The sequence below is a fragment of the Balaenoptera musculus genome, chromosome 2 (assembly GCF_009873245.2).
Source record: "Balaenoptera musculus isolate JJ_BM4_2016_0621 chromosome 2, mBalMus1.pri.v3, whole genome shotgun sequence".
Lineage (NCBI taxonomy): Eukaryota > Metazoa > Chordata > Mammalia > Artiodactyla > Balaenopteridae > Balaenoptera > Balaenoptera musculus.
Window position 1 is genome coordinate 141,893,008 of NC_045786.1, and position 18,684 is coordinate 141,911,691.

At 38.2% G+C, this 18,684-nt stretch overlaps 1 protein-coding gene across 2 annotated transcripts in view; it reads left to right on the forward strand.

Moving 5' to 3' along the window:
• The window catches only part of RAD51B (RAD51 paralog B), a 613,215-nt gene that overhangs the window by 6,457 nt on the left and 588,074 nt on the right, over positions 1-18,684 (forward strand). For both annotated transcript variants that reach the window (XM_036840996.1, XM_036840990.1), the window contains 2 exons: positions 2,665-2,778; positions 6,873-6,989. In XM_036840996.1, the coding sequence (XP_036696891.1) occupies positions 2,665-2,778; positions 6,873-6,989 (231 nt within the window). The remainder of the gene's footprint in view (positions 1-2,664; positions 2,779-6,872; positions 6,990-18,684) is intronic.

The following is an 18,684-nucleotide window of genomic DNA, read 5'->3' on the forward strand; positions in this document are numbered from 1 at the left end:
TTTATGTCATAGAGTGTTCTGCCTATGTTTTGCTCTAGGAGTTTTATAGTGTCTGGCCTTACATTTAGGTCTTTAATCCATTTTGAGTTTATTTTTGTGTATGGTGTTAGGGAGTGTTCTAATTTCATTCTTTTACATGTAGCTGTCCAGTTTTCCCAGCACCACTTATTGAAAAGGCTGTCTTTTCTCCATTGTGTACTCTTGCCTCCTTTACCAAAAATAAGGTGACCATATGTGCGTGGGTTTATCTCTGGGCTTTCTATCCTGTTCCATTGATCTATATTTCTGTTTTTGGTGCCAGTACCATTGTGTTGTGATTACTGTAGCTTTGTAGTATAGTCTGAAGTCCAGCAGCCTGATTCCTCCAGCTCCATTTTTCTTTCTCAAGATTGCTTTGGCTATTAGGGGTCTTTTGTGTTTCCATACAAATTGTGAAATTTTTTTGTTCTAGTTCTGTGAAAAATGCCATTGGTAGTTTTATAGGGATTGCATTGAGTCTGTAGATTGCTTTGGGTAATATAGTCATTTTCACAATGTTGATTCTTCCAATCCAAGAACATGGTATATCTCTCCATCTATTTGTATCATCTTTAATTTCTTTCATCAGTGTCTTATAGTTTTCTGCATACAGGTCTTTTGTCTCCTTAGATAGGTTTATTCCTAGGTATTTTATTCTTTTTGTTGCAATGGTAAATGGGAGTGTTTCCTTAATTTCTCTTTCAGATTTTTCATCATTAGTGTATAGGAATGCAAGAGATTTCTGTGCATTAATTTTGTATCCTGCTGCTTTACCAAATTCATTGATTAGCTCTAGTAGTTTTCTGGTGGCATCTTTAGGATTCTCTATGTATAGTGTCATATTGTCTGCAAACAGTGACAGCTTTACTTCTTCTTTTCCGATTAGATTCCTTTGATTTCTTTTTCTTCTCTGATTGCTGTGGCTAAAACTTCCAAAACTATGTTGAATAATAGTGGTGAGAGTGGACAACCTTTTGTTGTTCCTGATCTTAGTGGAAATGGTTTCAGTTTTTCACCACTGAGAACAATGTTGGCTATGGGTTTGTCATATATGGCCTTTATTATGTTGACGTAAGTTCCCTCCATGCCTACTTTCTGGAGAGTTTTTATTGTAAATGGGTGTTGAATTTTGTTGAAAGCTTTTTCTGCATCTATTGAGATGATCATATGGTTTTCCTCCTTCAATTTGTTAATATGGTGTATCACATTGATTGATTTGCGTATATTGATGAATCCTTGCATCCCTGGGATAAACCCCACTTGATCATGGTGTATGATCCTTTTAATGTGCTGTTGGATCCTGTTTGCTAGTATTTTGTTGAGAATTTTTGCATCTATGTTTATCAGTGATATTGGCCTGTAGTTTTCTTTCTTTGTGACATCTTTGTCTGGTTTTGGTATCAGGGTGTTGGCGGCCTCGTAGAGTGAGTTTGGGAGTGTTCCTCCCTCTGCTATATTTTGGAAGAGTTTGAGAAGCAGAGCTGTTAGCTCTTCTCTAAATGATTGATAGAATTCACCTGTGAAGCCGTCTGTTCCTGAGGTTTTGTTTGTTGGAAGATTTTTAATCAGAGTCTCAATTTCAGTGCTTGTTATTGGTCTGTTTATATTTTCTGTTTCTTCCTGGTTCAGTCTCAGAAGGTTGTGCTTTTCTAAGAATTTGTCCATTTCTTCCAGGTTGTCCATTTTTTGGGCATATAGTTGCTTGTAGTAATCTCTCATGATCCTTTGTATTTCTACAGTGTCAGTTGTTACTTCTCCTTTTTCATTTCTAATTTCTATGGTTTGAGTCTTCTCTCTTTTTTTTCTTGATGAGTCTGGCTAATGGTTTATCAATTTTGTTTTTCTTCTCAAAGAACCATGTTTTAGTTTTATTGATCTTTGCTATTGTTTCCTTTATTTCTTTTTCATTTATATCTGATCTGATCTTTATGACTTCTTTCCTTCTGCTGACTTTAGGGTTTTTTTGTTCTTCTTTCTCTAATTGCTTTAGGTGTAAGGTTAGGTTGTTTATTTGAGATTTTTCTTGTTTCTTGAGGTAGGATTGTATTGCTATAAACTTCCCTCTTAGAACTTCTTTTGCTGCATCCCATAGGTTTTGGGTCATCGTGTTTTCATTGTCATTTGAAGAAACTCATTTCAGCCTGACTCTTTCTGGTCATCTGTTTGTGCCCAAACTCTTTCAGGCACAAGGGCAGCGCCAACATACACCTGAGTTGGATTCTGCTGCTATGTATTGTTACTTGGTGTGTCCTCTGGTATATTCCAAGGTGGATAATTAGAGGATAAGATTATATCATCATATCTTTTAGTTAAGGGCTATTTAGGGGCAAAATACTATAAGAAACATATAAATCTTTGATCTATAATAAATTTTGTTTTTGTTTTTTTTTTAAATCCTTTTGGATTTATTTGGCTGTGCCGGGTCTTAGTTGTGGCATGTGGGATCTAGTTCCCTGACCAGGGATTGAACCCAGGCCCCCTGCATTGGGAGCGTGGAGTCTTAACCACTGGACCACCAGCGAAGTCCCTGATCTACAATAAATTCTGCTTTATTTACACATGGATAGTGTCAGTTGAAAGTTTCCTTTTAATTCCAGTATCTTTGTTGCACATATATATTTAAAATATCTTCTTTATGTTTTTTAGGACTTTCTATGTCTTTCCCCACTGGAGCTTATGAAGATGACTGGCCTTAGTTATCAAGGTGTCCATGAACTTTTGTGTGTGGTCAGCAGGGCCTGTGCCCCACAGATGCAAACGGTATGTATATAGTTTAGAATTATGATTTGATTTTTATTTTGAAATGATTCTGTATCTTGTTTAAAATCTTTTGGGTGATGAGGCAAAAGCAAAAATAGAGATGAGCACCTCAAAAATACCAACCCTCACAGCATAGAGTTAGTCCTCTAATGAGAATATATGTAAGAAATTTATGTAGTTTATAAGCTCATGGGAGGCAGTTCCTAATTATGGGAATGAGAGGGTAATAGGATTTTTTTTTCTCTGTAGCTGGTAGTGATATTTCAAAAGGTCATCTTTCTCTTTTGTTTGTTTGGGTAGAACTTGTGAACCTCATGGTTAGAGTATAATATACTATTAATTTTAGAATGCTCCTGTCTCTGTAATACTAACTTTTATCATCATTACTTACTGTGCATCATAAAGTACACCTGTTGGACTTATACTCTCTTACTGATTGAATGAATAATACTTGAAAACTTATCCTCACTCCCGAGAAGAGTTAAAGTGTTTTGTAATAAGCCCTCATCAGGTTGTACTATTATTTCATACTTTCTGTCTCATGACTTTAACTTTTCAAAATGTAGGTTTAGTGCATGGTAGAAAATATCTTGTTTTCCCAGAATAAGAGTTGCCTAAAAGTCTGTCCGGTGTTTTGCAAATGTATTTGTTTATGTGGGTTGTAAATTACTTACCTTACTACCTTATATTGAAATTTGGTAACCACCAAGCAATAAAGTAGGGTCTAACTCTGTGAAGGAGGAAGGAAGGAATATTTGTGTCATTTGAAACTTTGAAAACAATGAACAAATTGAGGATTTTCTTTTGTTCGGATTTAGCTCTTATCTAAGGAAAATACATTAAAGGCAAAATAGTCAGAAGGAGAATTAGAATTGGAGTTAGAGATGGGCAGTAGTCTTAGCTTTGTCATTGATCTGGTATCTTTGAACAGCTCACTTTGTTTTATGGGAGAAGTGAGAGAGTTAAAATAGTATCTTATGATTCTGTGACGAGGCTCAAGTTAACTTGTCACTGTTTTGAAGGTTGTAAATCACCAAGAGAACATTTTGGTTTGACATCTGTCATTCTATTTGGTCAATATCTATGGCATATTCCTAGTTAGATAATCAAGTAAGAGATTGTGGGTAGGAATTTCACCTTTAGTCTCCACTTCCATCACCACTTTCAGCTACAATGTCACTACCATTCCAAATGCCAGTTCAAAGAGCCATCTTTCTCCTTCATTGTAGATTACTCTTGTAAAATTCTTTAGATTTGAATCCTGTCTTAAATATTGGCTTAGCCTTAGTTCATTCCCTCACAAAGCTTTTTTTGTTAATTTATTTATTCTGTCATTTATTCCTTCAACCAATATTTATCGAGTGCCAGCCACGGATCTGTCAGGTACTGGGGATATTATAGTGAAGATGACTGATAAAGTTCCTGCCCTCATGTAGCTTACAGTCTAGTGGGAACAGTCAGACAGTAAACAAATAATTATATAAATGATTAGTTAATTGTAGTAATGACAAGTCCTATCAAAGAAAAGTACAAAGAGCTTAGAAACTGAATAACAGGGACATTACTTAGTTTAGGGGTCCTTAGGAAGGGCTCCCTCAAGGAAGCGATACTTCAGCTAAAACCTGAAGGATGAATAGGAGAGAGATGGACAAAGGAGTTGGGAAGGGAGGGAGCAGGGTAGAGTTTGCAGGCACTGTGACTGGGAAATGCAAAGCCCCTGAGAAGAGCAGGAGAATGGTGCTTGTATGGTAAGAAAGTCAGGCCAGTGTGAATGAACGTAGCGGCAAGGAAGAGAGTGGCAAGAGATGAAGCTGGAGAAGCAAGCAGGGGTCAGGTCACTGGGGCCTGCAGACCACGTTAAGGATTTTGGACTTTATTCTGAAAGCAGTGACAAATCTTCAAAGGGAGTAATCCAATACGTGTTTTTAAAAACTCAGTCTTTAAACATAGACAAGTGATTGAAAAGGAACAAGAAAATATTTGTGAAGACTAGTTAGGTATCTATGACTGTATTACAGACAGATTGTGACATGGACTATTAGTGTGGTACTGATGCTGACGGTATAATGTCAGTTATCGTGAGAGATACTTAGGAGGTAGAATGAATAGGATTCGGTGATGATTTGGCTGTGGGTGGTGGTGAGGTACAGGAAAGTGTCAGAGATGATTCCTTGATTTTGCTTTGAAAGATTGGGTGGTACCGTTTCCTGAGATGAGGAATATTGGAAGAGGATCAGGTTTGAGGGAGGCAGATCATGAATTCGTTAGTACCTGTCGAATTTTTGGTGCTTGTGAAACATTGAGTAGAGATGCGAAGTAGGCAGTTAAATATGTGGACTTTGAGCTTGAAGGAGGGGTCTGCACTAGAAGCGTGCATTGGGGGGTCATTGGTGTGAACATGGTAGTCAAAGCCGTGGAAATGGGTGAGAGATTGCCTACAAGGTATGTACAGTAAGAATGTAAGTGTGCCCAAGACCAAGTCCCGAATCCAGCCAACATTTCAAGATCAGATTAGATAACAGTGAATCTAAGAAGCAGCCTCCAAAGTAGAAGAAAACTGGTGGTGTGTCATATCGCAGTGTCCCTCTTTGTCTCACTTATGTACACACTATTATTCCTGAAGTCTTGTTCTGTTAGTTCATTTTAGTAGCTTTTTGAGTCACGAGATCTATTATTCTAGTAATTACATTTACAGTTGCAAAGGAAGTACTTTAATGTTAACAGATTGGGCTGCCTTTACATGTCTGTAAAGTGTCCCCATGCCCACCTATGTTGCCTGATAGACTGTAGGCAATATTTAGGTATTTCTAAATCAGATGAAAGGCACACGCCTTTACTGTAGCTTTTCTAGTTATTTTATGTGCGTGAATATAGCCTTTAAAAAACTCTGTGGCAATCCATGGTTTAACTGATCTAAGAACTCAGTAGGTGAGATTAGACAAGAGTGGGCACATTTATGGCTCATAAGTATTAATATACTGGTCTTCCTACGTCCTCATAGGAGCAGAAGAGCCTTGGATTTGAGACCTAGACTTATTAAATTGTAAACTTTAGGTGGGTAGAAACTAGGTCTGTTTGGGTTACCACTGTATTCCCAGAGCTTATCATAGTATATGGCATGCAGTTGGCAATTAATTCATATTTTTTGAATGAATGGAGGAATGAAAGATTTCAGTTCTGTGGCTTGACTTCAGTTTTGGGCAACTTAATATAATAGTAGTAATTTTTAATGTTAGAGATTGCAGAGAGGCAAGTGTTCTTACACATTGCTGGTGGGTATGTAATCATGTTAACCACATCTGCAAAGACCCTTTTTCCAAATAAGGTAATATTCACAGGTTCCAAGGATTTCATGTGGCTGTCTTTTGGGAGGCCATTTCTTAGTCTACCCCATCCACCTTCAAGCTGTTCTTCGCAAAGCAACCTTGGTTTGAAATGGTAGCTTGGCCGTGTCACTCCCTGTTGCTCTCAGCCTACACGCCACACTTCAGCAATGCTCTTCCTGATTTGGCCCCTGCTTATTTCTCCAGCCTCATTGCTTGCCACACCACGACCTCGCGCCTTCTTTCAGCCGTTCTAAATTAACTCTTTTTGTTTTTTGTAGTTTTTGTGAGTTTCCATTTCCTTTCTTTCTTGCTTCTTGACCTTTCTTCGTACATTCTTGTCTCTTTGGCAGGAACATGCACGTTCCCTTTGCCTGTCTAACAGTCATTTCAGGTTTTAGCTCAGACGTCCAGATCTCCCTTGAAGCCTTCCTATATCACAAAATCCAGATCAGGTATACTCTCTCCAGGTCTCCACTTGCCCTATCACAGTATCTCTTATTTAAGTGTATTGTAATTGCTTAGTTTCTAGTCCTAACTTCATAGTCCCTAGTTGGCTATAAGAACTTTGGGGCAGGGGCTCTGTCTTTTATATCACAGCCCCCAAATCTAGCACAGTCCCAGCACAGAGTAAATAGTTGTTGAATAAATAAATAGTAGAGGGAAAAAAAGGGGATTGGGGTTCCAATTGCTAAAATTTGAGTTTGGAGTTGACTTATGTTTTTGAATAAATATGGAGGTTGAAAATAACTTAATCTCTTCTTTGTTCAGGCTTATGAGATAAAGACACAGAGGTCTGCTGCTCCATCACCAGCATTTTTATCTACAACCCTCTCTGCTTTAGATGAAGCCCTGCATGGTGGTGTAGCTTGTGGATCCCTCACAGAGGTAAAAAAGAAACTTTCCAAACCTTCTTCCATTGACTTAGAACCTTCAGAGCCAGGAGAAAAAGGTTAACTAAAAACATAAATTATTTTGGGAATATTCATCTAAATTAAATTATAAGTACCTCAAGGGCATGGTTCTCCACTCAGTCCCTAGTACAATACTAGTACAGTACATCAAAAGGAAGATGGTCCAAAAAATACTTGCTGACTGACTGAAATCTGCTTGGGTTGCTGTTTCTTTGAATTAGAAAGTGATGAATATTATGAAATAATATGAAACAATTTGGAGGAATTAGAAAAGGATCACTACTTAGTGTATTAGGAAGGAAAATTTGAAATTTTATTAACATGCGGGCAAATTATAGTATTAAACTGAAGTGAGCTATTTTTACTTCCTGTTAAAGATAAGATTTGGTTCTAGGAAGTAATAGGTCATTGTATTAGTTATATATGGTTGCATAACAAATTACCCCCAAACTAAGTGGCTTAAACAACAATAAACATTGATTTCCGTTTCTTTGGGAGTGGCTTAGCTCAGTGATGTTGGCGAAGGATGCGAGGGGGCAGCTTGGTGCCGGTTGTTGGCGGGAGGTCACAGTTCCTCCCCAGAGGCCTCTCCACAGGTTGCTTGAGTCTCCTCATGGCAGGATGTCTGACTCCCTCAGGCAAGATGGAAATGGCTATTCCTTTGATGATTTAGCTTTGGAAGTTATACACCGTCACTTCTGCCACTTTCTCTTCTTTAGAAGCGGGTAATTAAGTCCAGCCCACATTCAGGGAAAGAGAAATTAGACTCTACCTTTTGAAAGAAGTGTCAAGAATTTGAGGGTATTTTAAAACCACAACAGTTCTTTTCCTTGAAAACTGCATTCATGTGCTTACTGGTCCTCGAGTGGTGACTCCATAGACTATGTTTACCAGTACACTCCTGAGGGACTTCTTGCCTGAGAGTTCTAGAGGAATAGATGCTTGAAACAAACTTTTAGCAAGAGTAGACGCTTATATTCTGATAGGCATAAATTTAACTGTAGATATTTTCCCTTGAAAATAGGGAACCTGTTTTAGATAGTATACATTATTTTATTTCCGGTCTTCCAAGCAAGAAAGATTTTTTTTTATAAAGTTTTTTTTTTTTTAAGTTATTAATTTATTTTATTTTTGGCTGTATTGGGTCTTCGTTGCTGCGTGCAGGCTTTTCTCTGGTTGTGGTGAGCGGGGGCTACTCTTCGTTGCAGTGCGTGGGCTTCTCATTGTGGTGGCTTCTCTTGTTGTGGAGTACAGGCTCTAGGCATGCGGGCTTCAGTAGTTGTGGCACACGGGCTCAGTAGTTGTGGCTCACGGACTCAGCAGTTGTGGCTCGTGGGCTCTAGAGCGCAGGCGCAGTAGTTGTGGCACATGGGCTTAGTTGCTCTGCAGCATATGGGATCTTCCCGGACCAGGGCTCAAACCCGTGTCCCCTGCATTTGCAGGCGGATTCTTAACCACTGTGCTACCAGGGAAACCCACCAAGAAAGATTTTAAAATGTGTGTGTGCTATGCCTAGTAGATGCCTATTGGATAGTAGGTAAATGAATGAATAAGTGAATTAACCTTTAATAGAAATTAGAATGTGCTGTTGCAGGGCACTGCCACCAGATGGTGCCAGAATCCTATCTTACATAATCTTTTTGTGATCTAGTTGGACCTTTGCTGAAATAGGTTTATTTTTAAAAAAAAGAAAGAGGCTTTATAGTAATTGTGATCCACAGTTATAAACTTACTTATTTAAATAGCAAAACTTCGGGAAGATTAACCAACAAATACTTTTTTATTTTTTAAGTTTTGGAATAGTTTTCAATACTTTTTCATGTAGCTTTTATCAATTCTTTCTGAATCCAAGAGATAGTTACAAGCCATTAGATGTTTTTTCATCATCTGATTGGCTGACATGGAATATAAATACCCTGATTGCTTATTAGAGGCAAGTTCTCTACTTTCTGTTTCAGCTACAGGTCGCCTCTGCAATCTTTTTGGGATTTTTCAGCTGAGAACAGGGAGTATTTGTTGACCTTGTATTAAAAACAAAAACTTAATATCTATCTTATGTATACAAGATTAAATACATCCTGCATGTGTAAGTTATGAACATTTATGAGCCTGTGACCCAATATAAAACGCAGAACAATACTAAAATCATTGAAACCAACTGTGGGCTCCTCCCTGATCCCATCTTTGGCCTTCTGTTGGGAGGTAACTTGGATCCTGAATCTCCACCATTGCTATACTATTTTTTAAAAATTGAACTGTAGTTGATTTACAATATTATATTAGTGTCAGGTGTACAGCATAGTGATTCTACCATTGCTATACTTTTTTTCCCCAATGGTTACCAATACCTATAGTTTTCCTTTATCACCCATATACATAGGAAATGTAGCATTTTATTTAGTTTTGCTTATTTTTGAGCTCTATTACACCATATATTGGTGATTAAATCATATCTCTTCTATGAATTGATTTTTCCACTTAATATTATTTTCTAAGATTTATCCATGTTGCAAGTAGCAAGAGTATAATTCACTTTCACTGCTGTGTCATACTCCATTTTGAAAATACGGCCACAGTTTATTCATCCCTTCTCCTGTGAGTGAACATTTGGGTTGTTTCCAAATATTAGCAGTTTGCTGCTAATATAAACAAGTCCTGTAAAAACTGTTGTACATGTCTCCTGGATCACATGTACAGGTATTTCTCTAGGGCAGAGATTGGCAAACTACTGCCCAGTGGTCAAATCCTGCCAGCTGCCTGTTTTTTATAAATAAAGTTTTATTGTAACACAACTATGTTCATTTGTTTACATTTTGTCTGTGGCTGTTTTTGAGATACAAGGCAGAGTTGCGTTAGTTATGACCGACCTCATGGTTTGCAAAGCCTAAAATATTTACTAGCTGGCTCCTGTCTAGGGTATCTGCCTTGCAGTGATTTGCTGGTTATTATAGAATATGCACATAGGTAACTTTGCAAAATCAGGACAAATTGTTCTCCAGAGTGGTTATGCCTGTTTACATTCCTATGAGCAAAGTGCACGAATACCTCTTGCTCCATGTCTTCTTGCCTTGGTATTACCTGATTTCTCAGTTTCTGCCCATCTTTGTGACCTTAGTTTTCATTTTCCTGATTACTAATGAGCTGGAATGTCTTTTTATAAATCATTCGGATATTTAAAAAAATTATTTTATTTTATTTTATTTTTTTATACAGCAGGTTGTTATTAGTTACCTATTTTATACATATCAGTGTATACATGTCAATCCCAATCTCCCAATTCATCACACCACCACCCCCACCCCCCCGCCGCATTCCCCCCTTGGTGTCCATACGTTTGTTCTCTACATCTGTGTCTCAATTTCTGCCCTGCAAACCAGTTCATCTGTACCATTTTTCTAGGCTCCACATATATGCGTTAATATACGATATTTGTTTTTCTCGTTCTGACTTACTTCACTCTGCATGACAGTCTCTAGATCCATCCACGTCTCTACAAATGACCCAATTTCGTTCCTTTTTATGGCTGAGTAATATTCCATTGTATACATGTACCACATCTTCATTATCCATTTGTCTGTTGATGGGCATTTAGGTTGCTTCCATGACCTGGCTATTGTAAATAGTGCTGCAATGAACATTGGGGTGCATGTGTCTTTTTTTTTTTTTAATAAATTTATTTATTTATTTATTTTTGGCTGTGTTGGGTGTTCGTTTCTGTGCGAGGACTTTCTCTAGTTGTGGCAAGCAGGGGCCACTCTTCATCGCGGTGTGCGGGCCTCTCACTATCGCGGCCTCTCTTGTTGCGGAGCACAGGCTCCAGACGCACAGGCTCAGTAGTTGTGGCTCACGGGCCTAGTTGCTCTGCGGCATGTGGGATCTTCCCAGACCAGGGCTCGAACCCGTGTCCCCTGCATTGGCAGGCGGATTCCTAACCACTGCGCCACCAGGGAAGCCCGCATGTGTCTTTTTGAATTATGGTTTTCTCTGGGTATATGCCCAGTAGTGGGATTGATGGGGCATATGGTAATTCTATATTTAGTTTTTTAGGGAACCTCCATACTGTTCTCCATAGTGGCTGTATCAGTTTACATTTCCACCAACAGTGCAAGAGGGTTCCCTTTTCACCACACCCTCTCCAGCATTTGTTGTTTGTAGATTTTCTGATGATGCTCATTCTAACTGGTATGAGGTGATACCTCATTGTAGTTTTGATTTGCATTTCTCTAATGATTAGTGATGTTGAGCAGCTTTTCATATGCTTCCTGGCCATCTGTATGTCTTCTTTGGAGAAATGTCTGTTTAGATCTTCTGCCCATTTTTGGATTGGGTTGTTTGTTTTTTTAATATTGAGCTGCATGAGCTGTTTATATACTTTGGCGATTAATCCTTTGTCTGTTGATTAGTTTGCAAATATTTTCTCCCACTCTGAGGGTTGTCTTTTTGTCTTCTTTGTAGTTTCCTTTGCGTTGCAAAAGCTTTTAAGTTTCATTAGATCCCATTTGTTTATTTTTGTTTTTATTTCCATTATTCTAGGCCATGGATAAAAAAAGATCTTGCTGTGATTTATGTCAGAGTGTTCTTCCTATGTTTTCCTCTAAGAGTTTTATAGCGTCTGGTCTTACATTTAGGTCTCGAATCCATTTTGAGTTTATTTTTGTGTATGGTGTTAGGGAGTGTTCTAATTTCATTCTTTCACAGGTAGCTGTCCAGTTTTCCCAGCACCACTCATTGAAGAGACTGTCTCTTCTCCATTGTATATCCTTGCCTCCTTTGTCATAGATTAGTTGACCATGGGTGCGTGGGTTTATCTCTGGGCTTTCTATCCTGTTCCATTGATCTGTATTTCTGTTTTTGCACCAGTACCATGTTGTCTTGCTTCCTGTAGCTTTGTAATATAGTCTGAAGTCAGGAAGTCTGATTCCTCCAGCTCCGTTTTTTCCCCTCAAGACTGCTTTGGCTATTCGGGGTCTTTTGTGTATCCATACAAGTTTATAGATTTTTTGTTCTGGTTCTGTAAAAAATGCCACTGGTAATTTGATAGGGATTGCATTGAATCTGTAGATTGCTTTGGGTAGTACAGTCATTTTCACAAGTTTGATTCTTCCAAGCCAAGAACATGGTGTATCTCTCCATCTGTTTGTGTCATCTTTGATTTCTTTCATCAGTGTCTTATAGTTTTCTGAGTATGGGTCTTTTACCTCCTTAGGTAGGTATATTCCTAGGTATTTTATTCTTTTTGTTGCAGTGGTAAATGGGAGTGTTTCCTTAATTTCTCTTTCTGATCTTTCGTTGTTAGTGTATAGGAATGCAAGAGATTTCTGTGCATTACTTCTGTATCCTGCAACTTTACCAGATGCATTGATTAGCTCTAGTAGTTTTCTGGTGGCATCTTTAGGATTCTCTATGTATAGTATCATGTCATCTGCAAACAGTGACAGTTTTACTTCTTCTTTTCCAATTTGTATTCCTATTGTTTCTTTTTCTTCTCTGATTGCCGTGTCTAGGACTTCCAAAACTATGTTGAATAATAATGGTGAGAGTGGACATCCTTGTCTTGTTCCTGATCTTAGAGGAAATGCTTCCAGTTTTTCACCATTGAGAATGATGTTTGCTGTGGGTTTGTTGTATATGGTCTTTATTATGTTGAAGTAGGTTCCCTCTATGCCCACTTTCTGGAGAGTTTTTATCATAAATGGGTGTTGAATTTTGTCAAAAGCTTTTTCTGCATTTATTGAGATGATCATATGGTTTTTATTCTTCAATTTGTTAATATGGTGTATCACATTGATTGATTTGCGTATGTTGAAGAATCCTTACATCCCTGGGATAAATCCCACTTGGTCATGGTGTATGATCCTTTTAATGTGTTGTTGGATTCTGTTTGCTAGTATTTTGTTGAGGATTTTTGCATCTCTATTTATCAGTTATATTGGTCTGTAATTTTCTTTTTTTTGTAGTATCTTTGTCTGGTTTTGGTATCAGGGTGATGGTGGTCTCATAAAATGAGTTTGGGAGTGTTCCTTCCTCTGCAAGTTTTTGGAAGAGTTTGAGAACGATGAGTGTTAGCTCTTCTCTAAATGCTTGATAGAATTCACCTGTGAAGCCATCTGGTCCTGCACTTTGTTGGAAGATTTTTAATCACAGTTTCAATTTCATTACTTGTGATTGGTCTGTTCATATTTTCTATTTCTTCCTGGTTCAGTCTTGGAAGGTTATACCTTTCAAAGAATTTGTCCATTTCTTCCAGGTTGTCCATTTTATTGGCATAGAGTTGCTTGTAGTAGTCTCTTAGGATGCTTTGTATTTCTGTGGTGTCTGTTGTAACTTCTCCTTTTTCATTTATAATTTTATTGATTTGAGTCCTCTCCGTCTTTCTCTTGATGAATCTGGCTAATGGTTTATCAATTTTGTTTATCTTCTCAAAGAACCAGCTTTTAGTTTTATTGATCTTTGCTATTGTTTTCTTTGTTTCTATTTCGTTTATTTCTGCTGTGATCTTTATGATTTCTTTCCTTCTACTAACTTTCGGTTTTGTTTGTTCTTCTTTCTCTAGTTCCTTTAGGTGTAAGGTTAGATCGTTTATTTGAGATTTTTCTTGTTTCTTGAGGTAGGCTTGTATAGCTATAAAATTCCCTCTTAGAACTGCTTTTGCTGCATCCCATAGGTTTTGGATCGTTGTGTTTTTATTTTCATTTGTCTCTACGTATTTTTTGATTTCCTCTTTGATTTCCTCAGTGATCTCTTGGTTATTTAGTAACGTATTGTTTATCCTCTGTGTGTTTGTGTTTTTTATGTTTTTTTCCCTGTAATTGATTTCTAATCTCATAGTTTTGTGGTCAGAAAAGATGCTTGATGTGATTTCAGTTTTCTTAAATTTACCAAGGCTTGATTTGTGACCCGAGATGTGATCAGTCCTGGAGAATGTTCCATGTGCACTTGAGATGAAAGTGTAATCTGCTGTTTTTGGATAGAATGTCCTATAAATATCAATTAAACCGAAGGCCTGAACCAAGATGGTGGAGTAGAAGGATGTGCTCTCACTCCCTCTTGTGAGAACACCAGATTCACAACTAGCTGCTGGACAATCATCGACAGGAAGACACTGGAACTCACCAAAAAAGATACCCCACATCCAAAGACAAAGGAGAAGCCACAATGAGACAGTAGGAGGGGTGCAATCACAGCAAAATCAAATCCCATAACTGCTGGGTGGGTGACTCACAGACTGGAGAACACTTATACCACAGAAGTCCACCCACTGGAGTGAAGGTTCTGAGCCACATGTCAGGCTTCCCAACCTGGGTGTCTGGCAATGGGAGGAGGAATTCCTAGAGAATCAGACTTTGAAGGCTAGTGGGATTTGATTGCAGGACTTCGACAGGACTGGGGGAAACAGACACTCCACTCTTGGAGGGCACACACAGAGTAGTGTGTGCATCGGGACCAAGGGGAAGGAGCAGTGAACCCAGGGGAGACTGAACCAGACTTAACTCCTAGTGTTGGAGGGTTTCCTGCAGAGGCCAGGGGTGGCTGTTGCTCACTGTGGGGACAAGGACACTGGCAGCAGAAGTTCTGGGAAGTCCTCCTTGGCGTGAGCCCTCCCAGAGTCTGCCATTAGCCCCACCAAAGAGCCCAGGTAGGCTCCAGTGTTGGGTTGCCTCAGGCCAAGCAACCAACAGGTGGGGAACCCAGCCCCACCCATCAGCAGTCAAGTGGATTAAAGTTTTACTGAGCTCTGCCCACCAGAGCAACAAACAGCTCTACCCACCACCAGTCCCTCCCATCAGGAAACCTGCACAAGCCTCTTAGATAGCCTCGTCCACCAGAGGGCAGACAGCAGAAGCAAGAAGAACTACAATCCTGCAACCTGTGGAACAAAAACCACATTCACAGAAAGATAGACAAGATGAAAAGGCAGAGGGCTATGTACCAGATGAAGGAACAAGATAAAAACCCCAGAAAAACAACTAAATGAAGTGGAGATAGGCAACCTTCCAGAAAAAGAATTAAGAATAATGATAGTGAAGATGATCCAGGACCTCGGAAAAAGAATGGAGGCAAAGATCAAGAAGATGCAAAAAATGTTTAACAAACACCTAGAAGAATTAAAGAATAAACAAACAGAGATGAAGAATACAGTAACTGAAATGAAAACTACACTAGAAGGAATCAATAGCAGAATAACTGAGGGAGAAGAACAGATAAGTGACCTGGAAGACGAATGGTGGAATTTACTGCTGCAGAACAGAATAAAGAAAAAACAATGAAAAGAAATGAAGACAGCCTAAGAGACCTCTGGGACAACATTAAATGCAACAACATTCGCATTATAGGGGTCCCAGAGGGAGAAGAGAGAGAGAAAGGACCTGAGAAAATCTTTGAAGAGATTATAGTTGAAAACTTCCCTAACATGGGAAAGGAAATAGCCACCCAAGTCCAGGAAGTGCAGTGAGTCCCATACAGGATAAACCCAAGGAGAAACATGCCGAGACACATAGTAATCAAATTGGCAAAAATTAAAGACAAAGACAAATTATTGAAAGCAGCAAGGGAAAAATGACAAATAACATACAAGGGAACTCCCATAAGGTTAACAGCTGATTTTTTAGCAGAAACTCTACAAGCCAGAAGAGAGTGGCATGATATACTTAAAGTGATGAAGGGGAAGAGCCTACAACCAAGATTACTCTACCTGGCAAGGATCTCATTCAGATTCGATGGAGAAATCAAAAGCTTTACAGACAAGCAAAAGCTAAGAGAATTCAGCACCACCAAACCAGCTCTACAACAAATGCTAAAGGAACTTCTCTAAGTGGGAAACACAAGAGAAGAAAAGGACGTACAAAAACAAACCCAAAACAATTAAGAAAATGGTCATAGGAACATACATATCGATAATTACCTTAAACGTGAATGGATTAAACGCTGCAACCAAAAGACACAGGCTTGCTGAATGGTACAAAAACAAGACCCATATATATGCTGTGTAGAAGAGACCCACTTCAGACCTAGGAACACATAGAGCCTGAAAGTGAGGGGATCTAAAAAATATTCCATGCAAATGGAAATCAGAAGAAAGCTGGAGTAGCAATACTCATATCATATGAAATAGACTTTAAAATAAAGAATGTTACAAGAGACAAGGAAGGACACCACATAATGATCAAAGGATCAATCCAAGAAGAAGATATAACAATTATCAATATATATGCACCCAACATAGGAGCACCTCAATACATAAGGCAACTGCTAACAGCTGTAAAAGAGGAAATCGACAGTAACACAATAATAGTGGGGGACTTTAATACCTCACTTACACCAATGGACAGATCATCTAAAATGAAAATAAATCAGGAAACAGAAGCTTTAAATGACAGAATAGACCAGATAGATTTAATTGACATTTATAGGACATTCCATCCAAAAATAGCAGATTACACTTTCTTCTGAAGTGCGCACGGAACATTCTCCAGGATAGATCACATCTTGGGTCACAAATAAAGCCTCAGTAAATTTAAGAAAATTGAAATCATATCAAGCATCTTTTCTGAGCACAACGCTTTGAGAATAGAAGTGAATTACAGGGGAAAAAACGTAAAAAACACAAACACATGGAGGCTAAACACTATGTTACTAAATAACCAGGCAATCACTGAAGAAATCAGAGGAAATCAAAAAATACCTAGAGAGAAATGACAATGAAAACACGACATCCAAAACCTATGAGACACGGTAAAAGCAGTTCTAAGAGGGAAGTTTATAGCTATACACGCCTACGTGAAGAAAAAAGAAAAATCTCAAATAAATATTCTAACCTTACACCTAAAGGAACTAGAGAAAGAAGAAAAACAAAACCCAAAGTTAGCAGAAGGAAAGAAATCATAAAGATCAGAGCAGAAATAAATGAAATAGAAACAAGGAAAACAGTAGCAAAGATCAATAAAACTAAAAGCTGGTTCTTTGAGAAGATAAGCAAAATTGATAAACCATTATCCAGACTCATCAAGAAAAAGAGGGAGAGGACTCAAATCAATAAAATTAGAAATGAAAAAGGAGAAGTTACAACAGACACCGCAGAAATACAAAGCATCCTAAGAGACTACTACAAGCAACTCTATGCCAATAAAATGGACAACCTGGAAGAAATGGACAAATTTTTAGAAAGGTATAACCTCCCAAGACTGAACCAGGAAGAAATAGAAAATATGAACAGACCAGTCACAAGTAATGAACTTAAAACTGTGATTAAAAATCTTCCAACAAACAAAAGTCCAGGACCAGATGGCTTCACAGGTGAATTCTATCAAACATTTAGAGAAGAGCTAACATCCATCCTTCTCAAACTCTTCCAAAAACTTGCAGAGGAAGGAACACTCCCAAACTCATTTTATGAGACCACCATCACCCTGATACCAAAACCAGACAAAGATACTACAAAAAAAGAAAATTACAGACCAATATCACTGATGAATGTAGATGCAAAAGTCCTCAGCAAAATACTAGCAAACAGAATCCAACAACACATTAAAAGGATCATGCACCATGATCAAGTGGGGTTTATCCCAGGGATGCAAGGATTCTTCTCTATATGCAAATCAATCAAAGTGATACACCATATTAACAAATTGAAGAAGAAAGAACATGTGATCATCTCAATAGATGCAGAAAAAGCTTTTGACAAAATTCAACACCCATTTATGATAAAAACTCTCCAGAAAGTGGGCATAGAGGGAGCCTACCTCAACATAATAAAGGACATATATGACGAACCCACAGGAAACATCATTCTCAATGGTGAAAAATTGAAAGCATTACCTCTATATCAGGAATAAGACAAGGATGTCGTCCACTCTCACTACTATTATTCAACATAGTTTTGGAAGTCCTAGCCTTGGCAATCAGAGAAGAAAAAGAAATAAAAGGAGTACAAATTGGAAAAGAAGAAGTAAAACTGTCACTGTTTGCAAATGACATGATACTATACATAGAGAATCCTAAAGATGCCACCAGAAAACTATTAGAGCTAATCAATGAATTTGGTAAAGTTGTAGGATACAAAATTAATGCACAGAAATCTCTTGCATTCCTATACACTAATGATGAAAAATCTGAAAGAGAAATTAAGGGAACACTCCCATGTAGCACTGCAACAAAAATAATAAAATACCTAGGGAGAGAAAAGACCTGTATGCTGAAAACTATAAGACACTGATGAAAGAAATTAAAGATTATACCAACAGATGGAGAGATATACCATGTTCTTGGCTTGGAAGAATCAATATTGTGAAAATGGCTATACTACCCAAAGCAATCTACAGATTCAATGCAATCCCTTTCAAATTACCAATGGCATTTTTTATGGAACCAGAACAAAAAATCTTAAAATTTGTATGGAGACACAAAAGACCCCAAATATCCAAAGCAGTCTTGAGGGAAAGAAACGGAGCTGGAGGAATCAGACTCCCTGACTTCAGACTATACTACAAAGCTACAGTAATCAAGACAATATGGTACTGGCACAAAAACAGAAACATAGATCAATGGAACAAGATAGAAAGCCCAGAGGTAAACCCACGCACCCATGGTCAACTAATTTATGACAAAGGAGGCAAGGATATACAATGGAGAAGAGACAGTCTCTTCAATAAGTGGTGCTGGGAAAACTGGAC